This window comes from Pan paniscus, chromosome 8 (genome assembly GCF_029289425.2).
Source record: "Pan paniscus chromosome 8, NHGRI_mPanPan1-v2.0_pri, whole genome shotgun sequence".
Taxonomy (NCBI): Eukaryota; Metazoa; Chordata; class Mammalia; order Primates; family Hominidae; genus Pan; species Pan paniscus.
Window position 1 is genome coordinate 47813175 of NC_073257.2, and position 25867 is coordinate 47839041.

The 25867-nt window shown below is 38.6% G+C and overlaps 1 protein-coding gene across 32 annotated transcripts in view; it reads left to right on the plus strand.

Annotated features, from left to right (window-relative positions):
- The window catches only part of CREM (cAMP responsive element modulator), an 87770-nt gene that overhangs the window by 45090 nt on the left and 16813 nt on the right, over window positions 1-25867 (plus strand). For 7 of the 32 annotated variants that reach the window (XM_034930294.3, XM_008967577.4, XM_008967576.4 and 4 more), the window contains 3 exons: window positions 9306-9403; window positions 9551-9693; window positions 18437-18625. The exons of 3 other annotated variants lie outside the window; for them this stretch is intronic. In XM_034930294.3, coding sequence (XP_034786185.1) covers window positions 9306-9403; window positions 9551-9693; window positions 18437-18625 — 430 coding nt within the window. Of the gene's footprint in view, window positions 1-1657; window positions 1780-2450; window positions 6146-6292; window positions 6440-9305; window positions 9404-9550; window positions 10261-18436; window positions 18626-24015; window positions 25457-25867 lie in introns of those variants that run through there. 22 more of the 32 variants (XM_008967584.5, XM_008967583.4, XM_055092641.2 and 19 more) reach the window with 11 other exon arrangements.

The window sequence follows — 25867 nt, forward strand, 5'->3', positions numbered from 1 at the left end:
TTTGCAAACAGGGACAATATGACTTCTCTTTTCCTAATTGAATACCCTTTATTTCTTTCTCCTGCCTGATTGCCCTGGCCAGAACTGCCAACACTGTTGAATAGGAGTGGTGAGAGAGGGCATCCCTGTCTTGTGCCAGTTTTCAAAGGGAATGCTTCCGATTTTTGCCCATTCAGTATGATATTGGCTGTGGGTTTGTCATAAATAGCTCTTATTATTTTGAGATACGTCCCATCAATACCTAATTTATTGAGAGTTTTTAGCATGAAGGGCTGTTGAATTTTGTCAAAGGCCTTTTCTGCATCTATTGAGATAATCATGTGGTTTTTGTCTTTGTTTCTGTTTATATGCTGGATTACGTTTATTGATTTGCATGTGTTGAACCAGCCTTGCATCCCAGGAATGAAGCCCACTTGATCATGGTGGAGAAGCTTTTTTTTTTTTTTTTTGAGATGGAGTCTCGCTCTTTTGCCCAAGCTGGAGTGCAGTGGCATGATCTTCGCTCACTGCAAGCTCCATCTCCTGGGTTCACGCCATTCTCCTGCTTCAGCCTCCCTAGTAGCTGGGACTACAGGTACCCGCCACCACACCTGGCTAATTTTTTTTGTATTTTTTAGTAGAAACGGGGTTTCACCATGTTAGCCAGGATGGTCTCGATCTCCTGAACTCGTGATCCGCCTGCCTCAGGCTCCCAAAGTGCTGGGATTACAGGCGTGAGCCACTGCGTCTGGCCGGATAAGCTTTTTGATGTGCTGCTGGATTCAGTTTGCCAGTATTTTACTGAGGATTTTTGCATCAATGTTCATCAGGGATATTGTTCTAAAATTCTCTTTTTTTGTTCTGTCTCTGCCAGGCTTTGGTATCAGGATGATGCTGGCCTCATAAGATGAGTTAGGGAGGATTCCCTGTTTTTCTATTGATTGAAATAGTTTCAGAAGGAATGGTACCAGCTCCTCCTTGTACCTCTGGTAGAATTCGGCTGTGAATCCATCTGGTCCTGGACTTTTTTTGGTTGGTAGGCTATTAATTATTGCCTCAATTTCAGAGCCCGTTATTGGTCTATTCAGGAATTCAACTTCTTCCTGGTTTAGTCTTGGGAGGGTGTATGTGTCCAGGAATTTATCTATTTCTTCTAGATTTTCTAGTGTATTTGCATAGAAGTGTTTATAGTATTCTCTGATGGTAGTTTGTAATTCTGTGGGGTCGGTGGTGATATCCCCTTTATCATGTTTTATTGCATCTATTTGATTCTTCTCTCTTCTTCTTTATTGGAGTTTAACCTATTAACTCTACCAGTATAATTATAAGGTTGACGCTCTTGCTTATAAGTTTTGGCCAAACCAGTGAGAATGTAGAATGATAGTTCTCCAGATCTAAGAGTTTTCTTTTTTAAAAGGAGACATTTGAATTCTACCTCCAGATGCGTCATTTGTGCAGGTTCTCTGCCTTTATTTTAGCATTTTAATGAAAAAATTGTCTCATGAGCTTTTGGCCTGCCTAGAGTTTGGACATATAGAAGTTTCCTTGTAGTTACAGAATCTGTATAACCTATCTCCAGAATTGTAAGGATGTGGTTTATGTTAGCGGGTAGAAGTTCTTTTTCTGCAGCAGGTATTCTTAACCAAGCCTTTTTTTTTTTTTTTTTTTTTTTGTTAAGGCACAGTCTTGCTCTGTCATCCAGGCTGGAGTGCGGTGGCATGATCTCAGCTCACTGCAGCCTCCACCTCCTGGGTTCAAGAAATTCTCATGCCTCAGCCTCATGAGTAGCTGGTATTACAGGTGCGCACAACCACACCCGGCTAATTTTTGTATTTTTAGTAGAGAGAGGGTTTCACCATATTGGCCAGGCTGGTCTTGAACTCCTGACCTCAGGTAATCCACCTGCCTCGGCCTCCTGAAGTGCTGGGATTACAGTCATGAGGACTTAGCCATTTTTGATAGAGTTATTGTTTAATTAAAATTCTGATAATTGTACTTGAAAGATGATTAAAGCAATGTAAAGGATGATTTATGCCTATCAGATGCCCATGAATCTTTGTTGAATTGTTTTTCTGTTCTCCATAATAATCTGATTTCTTTGAAGCTGGGCATTTCCCCACAAAAAATGAATGTGGACACCACCTGCCATCTCAACCCACAGGTCTAGTTTGTGAGAATACTTGTAGGACCCCTGGGTTTCCCCCGCTATAGTTTCAAGTTCATTGTCTTCAGATACCTTATTCTATGTACTTGGAAAAAAGAGTAAAACATTGAGAGCCACTGGGATCTGACAAGCTTTAGGAGCTCCTTAATTCTAAAAAGAAAATTATTTTGATTTGAGAAAATGTAATATCTTCAGAAATTTCCACCACCCAGCTATGTGACTGCATTTTTAAAAAAGGAAAGGAACAGAGGAAAATCAAGTCACTCTACCCTCCTTACTTACCTGTGGATTGTCCCTACACATGGTGGTGGGTGGGAGAAGTGGTGGTGGAGCACTGGGTCCTCCAGAGAGCTCAGTTTGGAATCTGGAACTAAAGATCATGTCCCAATTTCCTGAGCTGATGGGATAGAAGCTGGTCAATGAAGTCTTCTCTTTGTGTTAATTTTTTTCCTTTGTTTTCTTTTGTTTTATGTAGTTATAAAGCATAATTTCTGTTTTGCCAGTCTCTGACATATGGGCTGTGTCAGGATTACTGGATATGTTTATTTTGTCTCTGCTGCTCTACTGGAGCTGAAATCTCAGCCTGTCTGAGCAGTTCTTTAAGCTGAAAGCCAGGGTGTAGGGGCTAGATTAGTGTGGAATAGCTGTTTTCAAAGTGTGGTGTGCAGAACACTGGGGGTGACTCTGAGACATTTTCATGAGGCTTGCTAGGTCAAAACCATTTTCACGGTGATGCTAAGATGTTGTTTTTCTTTTTCTCTGTTTTGATATCCACACTGATGGTGCAAAAACGGTGGTGGGGGAGTGGTAAATTGTTGGGTGCCTTAACTCAAGTCAGTGACACAAACTGTGTTAGTATTAACTGTATTCTTCACTGCCATCCATTTGCAGTTTTTTTTTTTAAAGTCAGTTTTACTTAAGAATATCTTTGATGAAGCAGTAAAAATTACCATTGCATTAAATCTTGATTCTGAGTACATGCTGTTTTGATATTCTGTGCCCTGAAGTGGGACAGCTGCAGAAAGCACCCCCCGCTGCGTCCTGACGACCCATGGTGTTCTTGAGGAAAAGCACGTGTGTTATTTGAGTGCCAAGATGAATTAGCTGCCTGTTTTTCCACAGAACGTCATTTTCTTCAAAAGAATGACTAATTTCCAAATGATGGCTATTCAAACTTGAAGACATTTCCTCAAAAACAAATGAAGTGAGCTTGTCAGTTCAAGGGAAACAACTCATGGTGTTTATTGTCACAAGCTTTTAAGCCAAAACTTTGAATTTTGGAAAATCTGCATCTGCCATTGTGAGCTTGACAGTATTCATAGTTTTCTGATCAAACTGGTTATACTTTAATGAAATGTGATTTATAATACTGTGTCATGAAATGTGTCCACGTTTGGAAGATCTCCTGAACTCAGTGAGCCAGTATTTTCCAAATGAATACTTCAGGATGTTACAAAATCTTACGTGGGTAAAAGATTCATCCAAAGTACAAGACAGATCAATGGATTTTAATGTAACTGATACTGTCTCAGTTTGTATGTTGCAATTAATCCTTAAGAGACAATCAGTTGTCAAGTTTTCGTGTATCAATGAAGAATATCCATGATTTTCTACAGAAGCTATTATAATATTCCTCCCTTTTTCTAACACGAGTCTCTGTGAGGCCCAGATTTTCTTCACATACCAACTAAAGCAACATACTGCAGCAGATTCAGTGTAGAAGTAGATATGAGAATCTGGCTGTCTTCAGTTAAACCTGACATTAAAATAATTTGTAAAAATGTAAAACAGTGCTACTCTTCTGATTTTTTTGAAAATGTAATCATTTTTCATAAAATGTTATTTATGGTAGCACACACTTATTATTTTAAAATAAGTTACTATTTTTAAAATTTCTGTTTTAATTTCCAGTATGTTAAATATCAACATATATAACCAGTGGTGTGCACAGCTGGCTTGTACCAGTGAAAACCAATTGTATAATCTTTATCTGGCTTTGTGTTCAATGTCATCCATTGGCAGCTTGAAATCAGCCATAGTAGGAGTACTTACATCACAGAAGTGAGCAAACACTACAAGTCAGTGTTCCTCCTTCTTAAGATCTAGTTAAGTGTTTACCAGCCCTCTACTGAATATCAATCACAGAAACAAAAGCTCTTTGAGGTCATCAGTAATTTTTAAGAGTGTAAAGATGCCCTGAGACTAAAATATTTGAGAATTAGTTGTGAGGAGAAAGAGTTATCTTTTGAGAGTTAGTCACTATAGAGGTGTATAATTCATACAGAGTTGCCTTTTGTGCCGGAAACATTTGTAGAATAAATCCAATGTTTTAAAACTTGCAGTTGTTAAATCTACTGGTTCCATAATGGGAGGATGTTTTTCTTTTCCCTGGAATCTAAACTAGATGATAATACTCTGGGGGTAGGTGAGCTGAATTTTCCCTGTGGGCTACATATTGGTTGCCTCTGTCCTGGTTTCACACTATCTGTCCAACTGTTATCTAGGTTTAGATCAAGCCTTCACTCAAGCTCTGGCATCTACATAAAGCCCTCACTTACTGTTTGGGCCCATACTGATCTTTCTATTCTGTACTCCTGTGATATTCATGGCCTCTAAAATGGAGCAATTCGTTCTGTACTATTTGGTGTGCCCTTGTTTCTTAGGTGCTAGTTTTATTCTATTTTCTAATAGTGCACCTAGTACAATGCTCAACACCTAGGTTCTCTTACACGGATAAAACATGTTTTAACTTTTGGATTGCCAGAGAATGATGATGTAAATAAATCTTAGTTATTTGTTATAAACCCAGTTTTTAATAATTCTTTTCAGATATTAATATGTTGGAAATCATTGGTGTTCCTCAAAGTGAAGTCACACACAAAGTCTTCCTTGAAAAAATTGTTTTAGATGCTGTGGTTCTACTACCACTCATGATAGACACTGGTGACTTATTTCCAAGGTCTTTGACTCTTGAGTAAGTCATAATGAATGGTGAATCTTAGTAAAATGAGGCAAAGTTTCTGCAATTATGCTAGCCTATAGGACAGAGTTGTTTACTAATTAGAAAACCTGGCAGGTTTTGAGTCCAGAGGAGTGGTTAGTATTGTGTTTTTCTGGTAGGGATCTCTGTTGAAGGAACTCAGGGAAGTAGTGAGGAGATGGCTGTTGTGCTGATCTCTGCCCAAAGTTAAGTGATAGTTCTGGCCTCTCTGGATGCTTTAGCTAGGGAGAGGAAAAGTGTCCAGAGGCCTCATCAGCCTTCAAGGCATGAGCTTTCTCTGGGTCAGAGACACCAGGGGCTTGAAAGGTCCTGGAATTTCTTCGGCCTATGCCTTTTTAGTTATTATGAGGGCATAACAGTGACTGTGATTTTTATCAGTCTAGAGACAAAGCATCAGCTCACATCCAGAGTAACACTAGAATATCATATGTCACACATTTAATAAAAATAATTCACTGGCCAGGTACAGTGGCTCACGCCTGTAATCCCAGCACTTTGGGGAGGCCAAGGCGGGCAGATCACAAGGTCAGGAAATCAAGACCATCCTGGCTAACATGGTGAAACCCCGTCTCTACTAAAAATACAAACAATTAGCTGAGCGTGGTGGCGGGCACCTGTAGTCCCAGCTACTCAGGAGGCTGAGGCAGGAGAATGGCTTGAACCTGGGAGGTAGAGCTTGCAGGGAGCCAAGATCATGCCACTGCACTCCAGCCTGGGCAGCAGAGCAAGACTCTGTCTCAAAAAAAAAAAAGAACCATAGTTAAGTTCTATCTCCAATTTCTCTGAAGAAGTTAGAGGGTAGTTTATACTCTGGCCTAAGAAAGGCTTCACTGTTAGTAGGCGTGAGGTCTTAGTGAGGTAGTTTAACTGCTTTAGAACTTTGTGCTTGGAACATTCTTAGCCACCGAAGTATGGGCACCAAAAGCGATAAGGAGCATGTGTTCCTTAATAAATCTCACATCAGAAAATGACTGTTCCAGGACAGTAACCACCTCCCGATGGTAAGTATCCTAGATAGTTTGTCATTTCTCAGCAGCAGGAAAAAGAGAAGTAGGCCAGTCATATTAGTGAGTGGTATTACTTAAAAATAGCAAAAACAATAACAAAAAAGGTCCAGCTTTAATCCTCAATGGTGATCATTTTGGCAGGTTTCTGTGGCTGGATCAGGCACCGGAAGAGGCTCCCCAGCTGTAACTCTAGTGCAGTTACCTTCGGGCCAAACTATACATGTCCAGGGAGTAATTCAGACACCACAGCCATCGGTTATTCAGTCATCACAAATACACACCGTTCAGGTTAGCTTCCTTCCTGAATGGTTTTGTCTTTGACTTTCTTGAGCCATTTTTTTCCTCTTTCACTAATTCATTTATCATTTTTCTTTATGAAGTGCTTATACGCAAATCTTTTTATTAGATATTTGGAGGAATCTCTTCTCCTTGCGTAAGGTGCTCTGTGTCCTGCTAGGTACGTAGGTTTCACTTCAGAGCTGCAGCTTTGTTGCCAACTTTTCATTTGGGGACTGAGTAATTGCAGATGAGCAGTTCATGTCTTCTTCACATTGTTGTTCTGTGTTCAAACTCAGATTTATTTAGCAATGCTCCCCAAGGGTGCTGAAAAATATTTTGAGGGTGCATCAGAGAAGATGTCTGATAAACACAGTAATATAAAGATTATAGTGCTGATGCTGTTTTCTTTTCTTTTCTTCTTCTTTTTTTTTTTTTTTTGAGACGGAGTCTCGCTTTGTCGCCCAGGCTGGAGGGCAGTGGCGTGATCTCGGGCCATTGCAAGCTCCACCTCCCGGGTTCACACCATTCTCCTGCCTCAGCCTCCCGAGTAGCTGGGACTACAGGCGCCCGCCACCATGCGTGGCTAATTTTTTTTGTATTTTTAGTAGAGATGGGGTTTCACCGTGTTAGCCAGGATGGTCTTGATCTCCTGACCTCGTGATCCGCCTGTCTCGGCTTCCCAAAGTGCTGGGATTACAGGCGTGAGCCACTGCGCCCAGCCAGTGCTGATGCTGTTTTCATGAATAATCACCTTAGTAGGTAGATATAAATTTATTTTAAATTCGGTATACATAATTCTTAGTAAGATGATATTATTAATGTATCCCTCTCGATTAAGCCTTGGCTTTTGTAGATATGATTATTATTGTGGTTGTGATCCAGAGATGTATTTTACCCTTAACATTTCTTGAAGTTAAAACATTTTTTCCATCAATAGATGTAAATTATTAAATATGCATTTTTTAAAGTATGCATCTTAATTACTGAATTTATTTTTGTTCATTTTTAAGGTCAGTTATTATCCTTTAAATGCTGAAATTATTTGAACCTAATTGATGACAAAAAAAAAAATCTGTGAGGAAAATGGAGACACGTATACATAGTATAGTCCTTTTCCTGCGTGTTCAAGTAGTTTATCACAGTAGAATGATAAGAGTGGCGACAAGATACCTGATGTGACAAATTCACATACATTAAAAGCTTGATTATCTTTGTGGCATGGGTATTTTCTCCTGTGTTGCCCAGAAGTGTAAGAATAATTCTCATCATTATCTTTTTTTCCTGTGATGGCCCCTGATTCCAAGAGTTTCTAACTCTTTCTGACACTAATTATAAAACAAGAAAGTCTTTCCAACCTCTTCTTTGTTTTATGACTTTTATTGAGGTCCACATATTTCTACTTAGTTTTAACCTGGCTGGTATTGGAAGAAAGTATTGTCTATTATTATTATTTATTATTTAATAGAGACAGAATTCTCAGTATGTTACCCAGGTTTGTGTTGAGGCCCTGGCCTCAAGTGATCCTCTTGCCTCAGTCTTCCAAAGTGCTGGGATTACAGATGTGAGCCACAGCACCTGGCTGAAAGAAAGTATTCTGTTATATTCAGTAGACTTTGTTTGGATTTTGTTAAGTGAATGATTTAATTGTCCTTGTAGAAAGAGGTGCCAGTGGATCTTGTCCTAGAATACTTACGTGTTGGATCATGGTCAAGCCACTTAATCTCTCTGCATGAACTTTAATTTTCACCTTTCTAAAACAGGTAAATTAATAGCCTACCTCACCTAAGGGAGTTGTTATGATTCTATGACAGATATGTGACAGCCCAGTATAAAATGATAAATATTTAATATTTGGTGGTGATATATGATTATCTGAGGCAACAACATTTTTTTCAGTCAGTTCTGTTGATTGGGTGTGTGTGCTTATGTGTGGGGCGTTCATGAGCAAAAACACGAGTCATATGTGGAGGTGAATATACACCTCCGTGTACTTCGGGAAGTATATATTCTTGCTTGCATTGTTGATATTTTAATAAGCTCTTTTGATTTTGTCCAAATCAATTTCCCATGTAATTATAATATGAAGTGAGTTTTGTAAACTCTGCTACCCTAGGCCCTCAAAGTATTAATAATTGACTGAATATATCAAAATCAGTCATGTTGTTGAAGAGATTCGTTATTTTAGTTTTCTGACTTCTTTAATAATCATATCACTGTATTATTACTTGACTTGGAAAATGAAATCATGCTTAAAACTCTGATCTTTCTCTTAAGGAGAAATGCTTTATTTGGATCTTCAAGACCCACCGCCACCAAGCCCTAACTTACTCCTTGTAATAGAAATCCTGATTTTACCCAGGCTTGCTTACTGACTTGCTTATCTACTTAAATATTCTGTCTTGGGCCTATCTGATGGCTAATGTGAAGACCCAGCTCACACCAGCGCCAGCTGTGAGAGTGTGGGAACAGCAGTGTGATCCGGGAGCTCTCTTCTGCGTTGGCCCCTCGCTGGCTCCCTCCTGGATTCGTAGGAGCACTTTCAGGTTGAGGAGCTTAGGTCTTGGGTATTTTACATTTTGTTCTTTCCTGCAATGCCTCATTTGACATCCCAACCACTCTTTCCCTAGTATTTCTGTAGTATAGAGTACCCGTAACATTCCTTTCCACACACATTTGTTTTATAACTGAAATGTTTGCATCTGCGCTTCCTTTCTTGAGCCAGACTCATTTAGTGCAGATTCACTGTGTTTTATTGCTCAGTTGCTTCCACAGCTCCTGGCTCAGTGCTGCACACACAGACTCTTAGCCTCGATTTTTTGAATGAGGGAAAAGAGCATATATTTTATGATACATTTCAGAAAATCTTGTATTATAGGTAGCAGCAATTGCAGAGACAGATGAATCTGCAGAATCAGAAGGTGTAATTGATTCTCATAAACGTAGAGAAATCCTTTCACGAAGACCCTCTTATAGGTAAGTTAACCAAGTTTCCTAATGTAAAGATACTTTTTCCAAAATGGTAGAATAATTATACATCAAATCAATTCTTCCTTTATAGCTTTTCTGTTTTAAGACTTATTCATGTATCTTAGTGACTTACCTTGTTAAATTGTATTTTAGGAAAATACTGAATGAACTGTCCTCTGATGTGCCTGGTGTTCCCAAGATTGAAGAAGAGAGATCAGAGGAAGAAGGAACACCACCTAGTATTGCTACCATGGCAGTACCAACTAGCATATATCAGACTAGCACGGGGCAATACAGTATGTATGCTGCAATTCGATATGATACAGTGCTAGCTTTAAGTCTTCTCTAGTTATATTGAAGCAACTCAGGTTTTGGCATTAAATTGTTCCATTTTAAAATGCATCATTAATACCTAAACTGTATCATAGAATGAAAGTATATGTTAAAAAGTGAGATCTTTGTATTGACAGCTGTCATATAATTTTGAAAAGTAAAAATTTTGACTGCCGAATATAGAAGAAAATTTTGGGGTAAAAAGGAGAATTTTTCCTATTTACATGTTTATATTAATCTCTAGTAAAACATTGTTTTTGTTGTCTTTATGATGCATGCAAACATAAATGTCTGTATTTCATTCTTGTTGGCTTTTGTTACCCACAATTACATACTATTCTTACTAGTCTGAGAGTTTTCTAAAGTATGTTTTCAATGTTTCACTACTCTCTACTCTGTTAATTTGTGCTACAGTTTTTCCTAAAAGAGAATGGAAAAATGATTTAATTTTTTAAACTGTAGCAATTGGATAATTTTATTTGAAATTTTACACACTGAAAGCTCTAAATAAACAGATACATTCACATTCAGTCTTGTGCATTTTAATGGACCGTTAATTCTGTGCTTTTTGCTCTGATTAAAGCACTAGTTTTTTTCCCAAAAGAAGAGTGTTTGATACGTAAAAAGCAAGAGCTAGAAAGAAAAGAAAAAGGAGGAGAAAGGTTAGGGATATCACATATCCTAAGCTAGCCCCTTAGGTACTGGAATAATGTGATATTCCTGTCCTTTCTGAAGTATAAATTGTCCATGGAAGTTGTCTAAATCAATTTCCCATGTAATTATAATATGAAGTAAAGTGAGTTTTGTAAACTCTGCTACCCTAGGTCCTCAAAGTAATTGACCAAATATATTGACAGCAGTCATGTTGTTGAAGAGATTCATGATTTTAGTTTTCTGACTTTAAAAAGAGCTACTTAGGTACTGGAATATATGTGATATTAAATAATGTGTTTATCCAAATAAGGTATTAAGATTTTAGATATATTCTTTGTTTTTCCTTTAAAAAGTAGCAATACCAAGAAAAAAAAACTCAAGTCTTAATTTAAGTCTTGGCTACTAAAACAAGCTATAATCTTTAATGTATGAGAAGACTTTATATAGTCATTATTTTTGTGGAGCTTTTTAGAGTTTTTCTTGTAGCAGTGGTAGATTTGCAGTAGTAAACTATTAAATACATTCTCTGTTGGTAATTGAGGGGAACTCCTACCTTGATACCTAGCAGATCCGGGGTGTAGTGTATTCACACGTTTGACAGGGCACCCAGTAGACTTGTCCAAAGTCAGTGTTAGGAAAAGAAAATCCCCACCATCTGTAAGAAATAGACCTTGAGGTTTACATTGTCATTTTTTTATTACTTCTCTCGTTTACATGCTCTTTTGTCTGGCACACTGGGAATCTCTGGTGGGTTTTAGAACTGTAAAACTGAATATGCCAGCTGATGAGCCTCTACAGCACAGCACGCAGGTTATGAGAGTGCTGAGTGCCTCGTCCCTCCGTCCCCAGAGGGGCTGGGCAGAAGCTGCTGGCGCCTCCTGGCTGGTCAGCCCTGGCCTTGAGCAGCTCCATCCGCTCACCCCAGTGGGCTGTACACATGTCATCATGTTCTGTTTGTGTAATGACAGGGAAAAGGTTGGAAGTGACTGCCGAAATGACACTAAGACTTCTCAAAGTGTTGGGAACCACTAAGATGCTGTCATCGTAACATTTCTCTGGCATATGCTAATGCTACTTAGGACTTCTGATAGAAGCAGTGATTCCTTTACAAGTTGATAGGGAAGCAGATACTGTAGGGTTAACTTGTCTAGATTATTAGCTGAAAATTTGAAATTGTGAAAATGTATGGGGTTGAAGCTGGAGAGGATGTGGAAGGAACCATCTTTGTGCCATTTGCAAACTCAATGATCAGAGCAAGAAGCTTTATTAAATTCACATCTCAGGTTTTAGTCTTTGAAGTGGGAATAATATTAAATTGCCAAACTCTGGGGTTCCTGTGAAGACAAAGGAGATAACAGGTAAAAGTAGGGGGAAAAAGACATGCTACTATTGGCATGAAACAGAGAAATTAAGTTAGGTGTACCATTGTCTCATTCATGTTCATTGAACTTTCCCTCCAGCCAGCCCCAATGGCTTCATTCCCTGTGTCCTTGGTACCTGCTCACAGCAGGGGGCTGGCCTTAAACCTCACTCTGTGTGTCTGTGGGGGGGATGAGAGGAGCAGAGTCAGGAATTTTGGTTGAGAACTAGAAAACTGCATCTGTAGAAATTAGATCTTAGGCCAGGTGTGATGGCTCCCACCTGTAATCCCAGCACTTTGGGAGGTCTAGGTATGAGGGTTGCTTGAGGCCAGGACTTTTTGAGACCAGTCTGGGCAATAGAGTGAGACCCTGTCTCTACAAAAGAATTTTAAAAATTAGCAGGGTGTGGTGGTATGTGCTCATCCCAGCTACTCAGGAGGCTGAGGTGGGAGGATTGTCTGAGCCCAGGAGTTTGAGGCTGCAGTGAGTTATGATTGCACCACTGCACTGTCCAACCTGGGCAACGGAGTGAGACTCTCTCTCAAAACAACAAACAAAAAAAACACATCTGTCTATTTGCCACATAAGAGGTCATGGACTATTTCTTACTTTGGTTTCTTAATTTGAGTCTATACAGTATGATCCTAGAAATTATTCTGATGAGAAGTTATAGTTCTGTATGTACAGTCTGCAGGTAAAAATTGCCATTTGTTCACACAATGTGAATTTCTTTTGTTAAAAATGCATTTTGGGGACATTTAGTGAAATATATGTAGATAATTCTTTGAGAAGTGAATACTAACAACATTCAAACTTTTTAGAAGACGTTTACTTTAATTGGAGGGTAAACATACTTACACACACGACATCCATTTTTATTGATCTTATTTTTTATAGAACTAACTTAGCAGATATTAATGCTTTAATGTTGTAGCAGAATGTCTAGAAATGGAAACAATTGCCAGTTTCCTTTGGTTTTTGAATAGAGGAACGTATTTTATTAGAATTTCTGGAGATTTTCCTATTTTTTTCCTTCCCTTTGAGCTGTAAATTTTTTTTTAATGCTCTTTCATAACCTTTTATTATAAAAAAATTTTTTAGGTTTAATTGTTCAGCTTTTATTCATGGATGGCTTTCTCCCAAACTTTGCTTTTCTTTCTTTTTTTCCAGTATTTTATTAGTTATTTTTAATTTGGAATAATGAGTTAGCTGGTGTTTAAAAGAACTAAATGTGTATAAAGTTGAAGAAATAAAGTATATTCAAGTTTTCCCGTATACAAGCAGTTACATTTTTAATAGTTGAAAGATATTTGGCAGAAGTTGACCTTATTATATTGACTTACTATTATCACAAAAACTAAAAAGTGAAAGTTGGAATAGGCTACTCCCTGGGGAGTAGGAAAAAGCATAAAATAGACAGGGATCCATTATTACAACACCAAGTAAGTGAGCTGTACCTGCAGAATCCTCACTGGAAGTACAGATCTTAGTGATAGGTGTGTTGCATAACAGTTGAGCTGGTCGAAGAAAGTCTTTTATTTCAGGAGCATATACCCGAGAGATGGCGGGAGAGAGGTAGCCTTAGAATTAACAAAGAATGTTACTTGCTGCATAAGACAGTTAAGATAGGCAGTAAATGAGTGAATTTGTAAAAGCAACCGAGGAAATTAAAATGTTTGAAGCTTCCTAATTCATTAAATTTTCTCTTGAAACAAAGGTTACTTAAATCCTCCATCCTACTATACCCAACCTCTTCCTGTACCAATTAAAGACTATCACCCAAGACTTCAGTTTTTTTCCCACAAATGGCCCTTGTCTCTGCTTGTGCCTATTGTATTTTACGAGGAATCTTATTAGAGTATTAACTCATCTTTCTGGAATTCTTATACACGAAAGGTAAGTGGGTCAATCTAAACTGCACCATTATGAAAAGAAAAATGTGAACTTTGTGGACTCCTTATAAGAATTCAGAATTCTCAGGAGGCTCACGAATAAGCACCAATTCAACTTCTTCATAAAGGGAATTAGAACATAATAGGCTTACACATTCGAAAGTTAATCCAGTTGCAGTTCTTAATAGTGACGTTGTTTACATTTCTCTAAGGCAACTGTTTCAAAATTTTTTAAGGCACCACTTAATGTAACTCTGGCTTTTAAACTTTGATGTTGCTATTGTTGTTATAGCATGATTTAGTCTTCCTTCTGCTATAATGCACCTCTTGGCTTTTAAGGTACAGGTACTCATAGGTACTCTCTTATGGTCACTCTGAATTTAAACCTGAGAATTCATTGGAACAAAGGTCTGTTTGCTGCTGTTTTTAAAGTTAATGCAGTGAGATTTCATTTATGAATCTTTGGATTGCAATTTGGAACAAGAGTGGTTTTAAATATAAACATTTACATGTGTATGTATTTTAATTAGCTCGTGTATAAATTTAGGATTAGAAGTATATAACATGGGCCGGGCGTGATAGTTCACGCCTGTAATCCCAGCACATTGGGAGGCCGAGGTGGGCGGATCACCTGAGGTCAGGCATTCGAGACCCCATCTCTACTAAAAATACAAAATTAGCCAGGTGTGGTGGCGCACACTTGTAATCCCAGCTACTTTGGAGGCTGAGGCAGGAGAATCGCTTGAACCCAGCAGGTGGAGGTTGCAGTGAGCTGAGATCACACGATTGCACTTCAGCCTGGGCAAGAAGAGTGAAACTCCATCTCAAAATAAATGAACAAGTAAATAAATAAGAAGTATATAACATTGCCAGGCTTGGTGGTTTGTGCCTGTAGTCCCAGCTACTCAGAAGGCTGAGGCAGAAGGATTGCTTGAGCCTAGCAGTTTAAGACCAGCTAGACCAACATCAGCAAGATGTGGGGCAACACAGCAAGACCCCATCTCTTAAATAAATAAATAGCTAAAATAGAAGATATGTCTAAATTCATTCAGTTAATTTCATCTTATTTTTTCTATCTTGATTTATGTTTATTGAAAGCACATGTTATGCTATCCTTGAATATTTTGAAACCTAAACAGTTTTCTCCTCAAATCTCTGAATACAGACAGGCCCACGTAAAACCTGTTTCCAGGATCCTGAGGCACTGGGAAATTTTGTTTATTGTCAGATGAGAGAGAACATTTTCAATGGGAAGGTCCTCTGTCATTTGATAACAACAAAATCAAGAGCACCTTTGGCATAAAAATGAAAATGAGGCTGACGTGCCTGACTTAATCAGTAGAAATGTTTTCTCACTAGAGCCAGTGTGTGAGGGGTGTGTGTGTGTGTTTGTTTAGCTTTTGTTTTCCATATCTAATTATATAATGACTTCCCCAGAAAATAAAATGAGAAACAGATTCTTGATGTGTCAGCTGCTCATATTGTGAAAACAAAGTTTTTTGATCAGAACTGTGGGGAAACATTACTGAAAAGAAAAAAGGAAATGAGTAAAGCAAAAAGAAAGAGAAAAAAGAAAGTAAAAGTCTTTGTTATCTACCTATTTAGGGGTTCTTACCCTGAGGCAGCTACTCTCACCTCAGATTGACTTGATCGTTATTTAAAAGCTTGATAATTTCATTGGTGTTGAAAAACTAGGTTCTATGATTGGAATTTGAAACCATACCTCATTTAACTCTCCTAGATTCACAGGCGGCTTAAGTTGTTTATAATATCATCTGTCATGAGGAAATGATAGCCATTCATTCATTCATTCATTCATTCTATTTTTTGAGTGGCTGCTCTGTTCTAGGCTTTGTACTTCTTTTTATTTTTTTTGAGATGGAGTTTTGCTCTTGTCCAGGCTGGAGTGCAATGGTGCAATCTCTGCTCACCGCAACCCCCGCCTCCCAGATTCAAGCGATTCTCCTCCCTCAGCCTCCCGAGGAGCTGGGATTGCAGGCATGCACCACCACGCCTGGCTAATTTCTTGTATTTTTAGTAGGGACGGGGTTTCTTCTTGTTGGTCAGGCTGGTCTTGAACTCCTGACCTCAGGTGATCCACCCACCTCGGCCTCCCAAAGTGCTGGGATTACAGATGTGAGCCACCGCGCCCGGCCTAGGCTTTGTACTTCTAATACACTGTGGTTACCTGACCTTGGGCTGCTCTTTCTAAAGCACTATTTCTGTGACATCAAACTAATTATCAACTGAAAAATACACATTCAAATATATGAAAACATACACAATTTACTCATGTCTAGCCACAAGGGGCCAAGAAAGCAGTGTCTTTTGACATTTTCATACTTGTAAGAAGTTAGTTAGATCTCCCTCAAACCCTTTTACTATGAGGGCTGAATCCTGAGACCCATGAAATCTTTGGAAACCCATGGTTTAAAAATACCCTGTTTTTAAAGTGTGTACAGAAAATAACTGCTCTAGGTGAGCCAGATAAAGTGCTGTTACATCAGGGTGTCTCAACCTCAGCTCTATTGACATTCTGTAACTGACTCTTCAGTTTCTGCCACACTGGCCTGTCAGTGAAATAAAACACAGAGAACGCAGCATGTGGAAGTCTTTTTAAAAATGTTAATCTATCTTCCTGTGTAGACACTGGCACCTTAGGTGAAAGAAGCGAAAATTTGTTGTTGTTACTCTTTCCATAATTCTCATAGGTTTGTCCTATCAGGTTATCGCCTAAGTGCTTTTTTGCCTAGATGCCTTTAAAAACGTTTGGAAATGACTTGAAAATATTCAGAGTGTATTTTAAACACTACTGTTACGCTACTGTAAGGTATTTACATTGATGTATAGATGTCATGTTATTCTGGTGATGTGTTTTTAAAATCTTCATTGTAAAGCCTAGTTAGCTAGTTTATATGTGATTTTTTAAAAAGCATAGCCTCTGGTACCATTTAATATCTACTGTTTGAAGCATGCAGTTGGAATCTTTATGTTAAAATATACAGACCTTTCAGATATTTTAAATAATACTTGTCTATTAGAGTGAAATTTTGAAACAAAACGTTTGATCAGTTATTCTTTGGAAGCTTCAAGTCAATTAATATGTTAACTTTTAAACATGACTGGCAGATCTCAGTATTTAAAGGAAATCTTCTTCCTATTTGTTGCCATTAGCTGTAGTTACTTGAGATACTTGGTAGAGGTAAATATTGTAGCACAAATCCTTTTAGTAACAGTTACTTTTTAAGGACCTTTGCAACTTGACAATTTATATTTCAGGATTCTCCTGACATAGACAAAATGGCAAAGGTTACAGTTTTCTAGACTTGAGCTTTATAACCAAAATATGTTTTTATATATATTTATATATAAATGTATAATATATGTAAATTATATAGTTATATATAACATATGACATATAATTATAATAAATATATATTAAAATTTTTGGTTATATATACAACATATATAACTATATATAATTATATATAGTTATAATTATATATAGTTATGTATAATATATAACATAAATTATATATAACATAATTATGTTATATATAATTGTACATAACATATATACATATATAGGTATATATACATATATACCTATATATGTTATATATAATTATATATTATATATAAAATTATATAAATAATTATAAAAATATAATTATAAAAATATAATTTTTATATTTTATATTAATTATATATAATATATAATATATATACATATATAATATGTATTTATATATAAATATATTATATATAATATATATTAATATATAAATACATATTAATATATAATATATTTATATATTTATATATAAAATATATAATTATATATAACATATATATAATTATATGTATGTTGTTTTTTTTTTTAGATGGAGTCTCTGTTGCCCAGGCTGGAGTGCAGTGCCGCAATCTCAGCTCACTGCAACCTCCAACTCCCGGGTTCAAGTGATTCTCCTGTCTCAGCCTCCCGAGTAACTGGGACTACAGACACCTGCCACCACACCTGGCTAATTTTTGTATTTTTAGTAGAGGCGGGGTTTCACCATATTGATCAGGCTGATCTCAAACTCCTGACCTCAGGTGATCTGCCCACCTTGGCCTCCCAAAGTCCTAAGTTTACAGGCGTGAGCCACTGCACCTTGCCTATATATTTCTTAAAAACTACTTTCTTTTGATGACAAATCAGAAAAGTAGTTAGCTGAATGAAGGTACAAATTCATTTTAATTGCAATATTAAATGGGAATTTTTCTTTTCTTTTCTTTTCTTTTTTTAGAGACAGGGTTTTCCTGTGTTGCCCAGGCTGGCCTTGAACTCCTGGGCTCAAGTGATCCTCCTGCCTTGGCCTCCCAAAGTGCTGGGATCACAGGCATGAGCCACCACACCTGGCCTTAAATGGGAATTTTAAATGGTAGAAGAATGGTGTTTATAAGGAAAAACATCTGAGAGAATGGAGAAAACCAGGAAGCTGGACTCTCCCTGTCTCCTTCTCCACTCTTCCTCTTGAGTGATGTAGTCAGCTGGATGCTAAGTAGGAGGAACACCCCATGGGCTCTATGAATCTCAAACATTTCTGAATATAAAATATTTTCAAGTGTTTATAAGCTTTTCCTAGAGTATTGTCCCATGACGAAGCTGATCTTCCTTCTCAATTGAGCATAGAAAATAAGGGTAACCTGAGAAAGAAGCAATGGTAATAAATAGACCCAGAGTATATTCTTCCAATAGGGGATTATTAAAAATAAATCTTGAAATTCTCTAATATTTCTTTTCTTTTTCTGTTAAGTTGCTATAGCCCAAGGTGGAACAATCCAGATTTCTAACCCAGGATCTGATGGTGTTCAGGGACTGCAGGCATTAACAATGACAAATTCAGGAGCTCCTCCACCAGGTGCTACAATTGTACAGTACGCAGCACAATCAGCTGATGGCACACAGCAGTTCTTTGTCCCAGGCAGCCAGGTTGTTGTTCCAGGTATATTTTATTAATCTAATACATTTAGAATACCTATGGATTACTATATCACACCATTGAGTGGTGATTTTATAGTTTTTTGAAATATATCGAAGGTAGATGGGGGGTTGGGAGGCACTTAAAAAGGCTTACAGAAGAAATCTTTTAATACATTAAACAGCAAATTAAGTTTTATCATTTTTCGCCTTTTAGCAGGTTTTACTGGCTCTGGAGAAAGGCCAAATTCAGAGTAGCATGATAGAAAAAGAGAGATAGAAACATGAATGAATTTTTTTTTTTTTTTTTTTGAGATGGAGTCTCACTCTGGCGCCCAGGCTGGAGTACAGTGGCGTGATCTCGGCTCACTGCAACCTCTGTCTCCTGGGTTCAAGTGATTCTTCTGCCTCAGCTTCCCGGGGAGCTAGGATTACAGGCATGAGCCACCACGCCTGGCTAATTTTTGTATTTTTAGTAGAGACGGGGTTTCACCATGTTGGGCAGGCTGGTCTCAAACTCCTGACCTCAGATGGAGTCGTCCTGACCTCAGGTGGAGGCCTCAGCCTCCTAAAGTGCTGGGATTACAGACGTGAGCCACCGCACCCGGCCACATGAATGAAATTTTAAATTAATTAGATATCCTTCATTTGGGGGTTGCAAATGTTGTACTTATAATAGATTTCTATTACCTAATCTATGACAATTTAAGTATTCAGGCTATGATGCCCCAAATTTGTTTTTTTCCCTAGCTGTTACTTTCAAGTCTAATTTCTAGGCAACTCATTTCAAAACAAATGCTGACTTTGGGTTTTTTGTTTGTTTTTTTTGTTTGTTTTTTTGACTGACTGTTCTTAGTTGTTTGAATTCTGAAGTATCCATTCTAGCTCTTATGGAAGCTGTCAGTAATGAAATAAAAGTTGAGATGTAGCCCTAAACTTTTAGGGTTACCTGAGATTTCAACTGGATTTGCGTTATACATTATTTTAATTCAGTTGTGCCTATGATAACTGTAATAGATGTATTTAATACAGCTTTCAAAACTCCTGTGTTTTAATTGAATTCTATTCCTCTTGGTCCATTCGCTTAGGATTTAGGATATAGCACTATTTTTTAGAAATTTGCTTGTTTGTTTGTTTGTTTGTTTATTTATTTATTTATTTTTGAGACAGAGTCTCGCTCTGTTGCCCAGGCTGGAGTGCAGTGGCGCGATCTCGGCTCACTGCAACCTCCGCCTCCCAGGTTCAAGCAATTCTTCTGCCTCAGCCTCCCGAGTAGCTGGGACTACAGGTGCATAACGCCATGCCCGGCTAATTTATTGTATTTTAGTAGAGACGGGGTTTCACCGTATTGCCCAGGCTGGTTGTGAACTCCTGAGCTCAGGCAGTCCACCCACCTTGGCCTCCCAAAGTGCTGGGATTACAGACAGCACTAACGTTAAGGAAAGTAAAATCAGTTATTTTAGTTCGAATGTCTTGCAGGTATTATAAGCATATTATAATTGATGAGTCTCTTGATACTCTCAGGTATTTTGGGGGTTAATGTGGACTATGGTAAAAGTGTGTGAAGAACTGAGGTGGTGGCATTTATGGAGTAAAAAATGCATAGTACAAACCCAGTACTTTAATGTTTTCTTGAAATGTAAAATGAAAGCCACCTGTTCTATTCCCCCCATACTCATGGACCATATTTATGTCTAGGTGAATAATCTTAAAGAATAATTATTTCTTCTCATTTTATCTTTGTTACATGGAAGAATCTACCGCAAACAACAGAGTTTTGAGAATTTTTAATGTTTTACACAATATGCACGTAAGTTTGTGCCTTGGGGTTTTTAAGAATTACTTTTCTTCCACAAGTCACAAAGATTTTTTTCCACATTTTCTTCTATTTGCTTTATGGTTTTACCTTTCACATTTATGTCTTTAATGTATCTGGGCTTCACTTCTGTATATAGTATTTGGTGGGAATTCATTTTTAACTTTTTTCTCCATATATGGAGCCACTCCCAAGGGTTTGTTGTTTCCTCACTGGTGTATGGGGCAGCCTTAATTAGACAGTGGGTTTGCTTTTGCACCTGGATCTGGCCAGTCTTCTGTCTGATTCATCTTTTTCTGAATGCCAGCGCCATACATGTTTGTTATCTCATAAAACAAGTTCCCCTTGTCTTTTTTCTCAGTTTGATACAGAGTTAGTTTTTTGTGCACTGTTATTCTCTCATATGCATTTGGAATAAGTTTGAGTTTCTAAATAGTAGTAGTAATAATAATAATAATAAAACCAATGATGAGACTGCATTAATTTTTTTTTTCTTGAGATGGAGTCTCGCTCTGTTGCCCTGCCTGGAGTGCAGTGGCACGATGGCTCACTGCAAGCTCCACCTCCCGGGTTCACGCCATTCTTCTGCCTCAGCCTCCCAAGTAGCTGGGACTACAGGCGCCTGCCACCATGCCCGACTAATTTTTTTGTATTTTTAGTAGATACAGGGTTTCACCATGTTCGCCAGGATAGTCTCGATCTCCTGACCTCATGATCCGCCCACCTCAGCCTCCCGAAGTGCTGGGATTACAGGCATGAGCCACCATGCCCGGCCAAGACTGCATTTAATTTAGGGAGAGCTGAAGTCTTCATAATGTTAAATTGACCTATCCCAAACCATAGAAAGTCTTGTTTATTCAGATCTCATTTTACTTCTTTTAACAGTTGAACATTTTTCTATTTATTTATTTATTTATTTATTTATTTATTATACTTTAAGTTTTAGGGAACAGTTGAACATTTTTCTTCACGGAGATCTTGCATATTCTTTCTTTAGTTGGTTCCTAAGTACTTTATGGGTTTTGTTGCCATTACAATGGTACCTTATTTTGTATTGTATTTTCTAATTGTTGCTGGTGTAGAGAAATACGGATTATTTTAAGTCGATCTTTTGTCTATTAACTTTGCTGAACTCTAATTACTTCTAATAATTTACTGATTCTTTGTGATTTGGTCTGTGATCCTATGTGAATGTTTATACAAATAGTGATGTTTTGTTTCCTCCCTTCCAATCTTTATTCCTCTTTTCTTTTTCTCTTTTTTTCTTTTCCTTAAATAATCATGGCCAGGAGCTCCAGTTTAAACACAGCAAGGCCAGTGGGCATTCTTGTCTTCCTGAACTTAGTGGCAGTGTTCCCTGCCCTCCTTCTCCCTTCATCTCACTGAAGGGCCCTGTCAGCTTCTTTGTGGATTCTCAGTGCCTGTCTTGGCTGATGCCTCAGCAGTATTTAACACTGTCGACTTCTGCTTCCTCCACTTCCTGAGACTGTGTCCTCCTTGCTCTTCTCTCTCTGCTGCTTCTCTGTCAGTCTTGTTGCTGGGCTAAGCTTCCCCTGCCCCTGTCCTGAGTGTTTCAGTGATCCTCAGGCTCACTCCCCCACCCTCTTCCTGCTGAGCTCCCTCCCTGAAGGACTCCCTCCCACGCTGGCTTCAGTTCATTGTGACTATGTCCTGACTCCAGCTGGTTCCTTAGATGGCCACACATACCTCTGACTCCTGAAATCCACTCTTCCTATCTTCAGTGATTGACCACTACTATCCCACCTGGTGCTTGATGCCAGAAACCTAGGTGTTGTCCAGTATTCTTCCCAGTCTCCATTCAAAGTCACTGTGTAGATTCTTCTGCCTGGCTGAGCCATGGATGCTTCTGCCACTCCACAGCCCTCTGTCCTGGCCCTGGCCCTGGCCTGGGTGCTATCCCTCTGACCCAGGCTACCCCTGTAGGCTACAGTCTCTGGCAGCCACCGGAAGCTGGCTATTGTGGAACAGCTTTCTGACCCTCCTAATCATGCCAGAGGCAGCAGCTCCCTTCTTGGCTCAGTTTTTTGGGAATTGTTCCTGAAAGTTCAGCTAAACTCTTCATTCCTCACAGTGATTCTGGGAGCCACTGATAGTTCTTAAAAACAGCAGTTTCTTGCCCCCAACATCTCCATTACTGCATTGCACTTGTTTTGTTTTGTTTCATTTTGTTTTGTTTTGAGACAGAGTCTCACTCTCTTGGCCAGGCTGGAACACAGTGATGTGATCTCAGCTCACTGCAACCTCTGTCTCCTGGGCTCAAGCATTTCTCCTGCCTCAGCTTCCCGAGTAGCTGGGATTACAGGCATGTACCACCATGCCCAGCTAATTTTTGTATTTTTAGTAGAGACGGGGTTACACCGTGTTGGCCAGGCTGGTCTTGAACTCCTGAGTTTAGGTAATCCGTCCATCTCGGCATCCTAAAGTGCTACGATTATAGGCATGAGCCACCACACCTGGTGTCTGGGGTCTTTTTAATAAGGGCACTAATCCTGTTCACAAGGGTGTCACCCTCATGACCTCATCACCTCTCAGAGGTTCCACCTCCAAATACTATTGCATTGGAGGTGAGGATTTCAACAGAGGAAATTGGGTGGGGATACAAACATTCAGTCTATAGCATCCACTCCAAAGCATCCATCAATGTCTGTGACCTGTTAGACAAAGCTCCAAATCTTTCATGTGGCCCAAATCTTTGCTCGATCCAAGCCTTGCATTCTTTAATAGCTGCCTACCTCTCCACTTCTCCCTCTTTTGTAATACAGCTCTTTCTTTCATTTCCTGGGATAGGCCATGCCCTCTCTCCCTCCAGGGCCTTCTTCACACATACCGATTGCCTGATAAGAATACTTTCCCCGAGGAAGCCTTGCCCATCCTCCACATCTGGCTTAGGCAACCTTCTGTGAGTTCCTACTGTACTTCCTTAGGCACATATCATGTTGTGTTGTGGCTCTCTGTCTTGCTAGATGGTAAGTTCTATTTGGACAAGTACCTAGCACAGACCCTGGCATGTGATAAATGTTCAGTAAGCATTTACCAAATGAAAGTGAACTGTTCTTCCTCTGAAAATGTGATTTGTTCTGTGTGCTGATTGACTTGAGATTAACTGGTCCAGGGAATACATTAAAACTTTACTAAGAGCAGTAATCAACTAAGCAACCCATTTCCCTTCTTTCTTTCCTTCCTTGCCTTTTTTTTCACACCAATATTTATTGAGCATCTATGTGCCAATTTAAAGAAATGCTGACATAAAAATCAATTTCTTATTGATTTTCTGAAATTTGAAATAAAATTTACTAATAGCATTCTTGGACCCAAACCCTCAGGTGTGACTGGGACAGCAAAGAGTCCCTGCTGGAGCCCCAGATTGAGGTTGATGTCTAGGTGACCATCCAGGGTTCCTTACTCAGCCAAGATATCTTCAGCTGAATTGAAACCCTAATCCCATTGTCAGGTATCCTGGAGAATTACTAGAAACATGGACACTCCCTGAAACTTTACCTCCTGAGCATCTGAGGTGTAAAGTCCTTACCTTTACTGGAAGATGATTAAATTAAATACAGCTAAAATGTGGTGGGATGTCCTTTCATTGACATAAGGTTGGGTTGAATTCTAATCATACAAAGGAAAGGGCTTTGGGTGCGGTGGTTCACACCTGTAATCCCAGCACTTTGGGAGGCTGAGGTGGGTGGATCACCTGAGATCAGGAGTTCGAGACCAGCCTGGCCAACATGGTGAAACCCCGTCTCTACTAAAAATACAAAAATTAGCCAGGCATGATGGGCACCTGTAATCCCAGCTACTTGGGAAGCTGAGGCAGGAGAATCATTTGAACCCAGGAGGCGGAGGTTGCAGTGAGCCAAGATTGCACCTTTGTACTCCAGCCTGGGGGAGAATAGCAAGACTTCATCTCAAAAAAAAAAAAAAAAAAAAAAGACAAAAGGTCTCAGTGGCATGTCACTTATTTTTTTGCAGTGGAAATGCCAATAATTTTTTTCCAGGCTATGGTCTGTTCTATGGTTGAACATTTGCCCATTTTTGTGTCTAACCTTATAATCACTGAATTTCCTATAATGATCCAGCTCTCTATGTGCCAAGCCTTCATTAAGTGATCCAAATAAAATTTGACATTAAAAAAAAATGTACAAATAGTAACTTTGATTTATTTATGAATTTTAAAAATCACAAATGTCTTTTCAGGGGGGTTTAATCTGGGAAAATAAGGTATTAGATTGAATCACATGAAACTGCTATTTTTGTAGGCCAGAAAGTTCAAATATCAGCAAGTTCATGTGATTCAATCTAGTAGTTATGGGAGAATACTACATAATACTTGCTCCATTGGCACAGTGAATTTTTAAAATTTAATTATCTACTCCCTTTAAGTGAAAGTAGCAAATTCTGTATCACCTTAGGAAGAGTTGGATTTTTTGATGGTGTAGCAAATGGCTCAGCAAATAAAAATGTTAAGTGAACACAGGTGGCTGGATATTTCTTGGTGAGTTTAGAAGTGACTATGAAATATGGTATTTCTTTACTGATAGTCAATGTGTTTTTTTTTTTTTTAAATCTCCAAGTGTTTTTTCTCTTATGAGTTAGGAAATTATGTTGGGTTTATTCTCCCTTAGTTTACCTAGAAGCCTTGGACACAACAATAATAAAGAAGTAGCCCTGTAAGATACAATCATGTAACTTTTAATGCTAAAAGAGACATTATTATTATTATTATTATTATTTGCCAGAGCCCACCTCAAACAGATTTCTATGTAAAAATGAGAAACAAGAGCATTAAGATGGTTTATTACAGGAAGAGTTTTTATAGGGCTTGGGTTTCAGTGAGCTCGCCTGTGACAAAGCAAATTGATGGCAGTGATAGGCTAGTGATGTCATTGTGATGTCAGTCCTCCTGCTTATCCTGCACATGCTTGCTAATTTGGAACACTTTATGTTGAACTGTGGTAGAGGAAACAAGACAGTTCTGTCTGCAGAAGCCCATTATGGCTGTAACTGGAGATGACACAGGTAAGAATGTTAAAGAGGGGTTTTCAGTTAATTGTGCAGATTGTTTTGAAGTTTAGGAAGTATTCAGGAACATCTGAGTGTTTCAGAAAGTGTTACTCTCCTAGTCACTTAGGTGTAAGACTTTTTTTGAAATATACATCTATATATTCAGCTCACTTTGTTAGGGCATCTTAGTGTGATTGTTTCTTTGCTCAATATTCTATTGCTTGCTTGACTGAGGCACTAATCCTCTCTTCCTCCCTCTATCCTCCCTCCCCTCCTCCCCGCTCTTCCCCTCCTCTTCTCTTCCCCTCTCCTCCATCTCTGTGTCTCTCTTTCATATGCATACCATTCTGCCCTACTAAAATAAGCTGTTACTTCATTTGCAACCTGTTGCAAATTCAATCTAGCCGCAGATTAAACATACAGTAT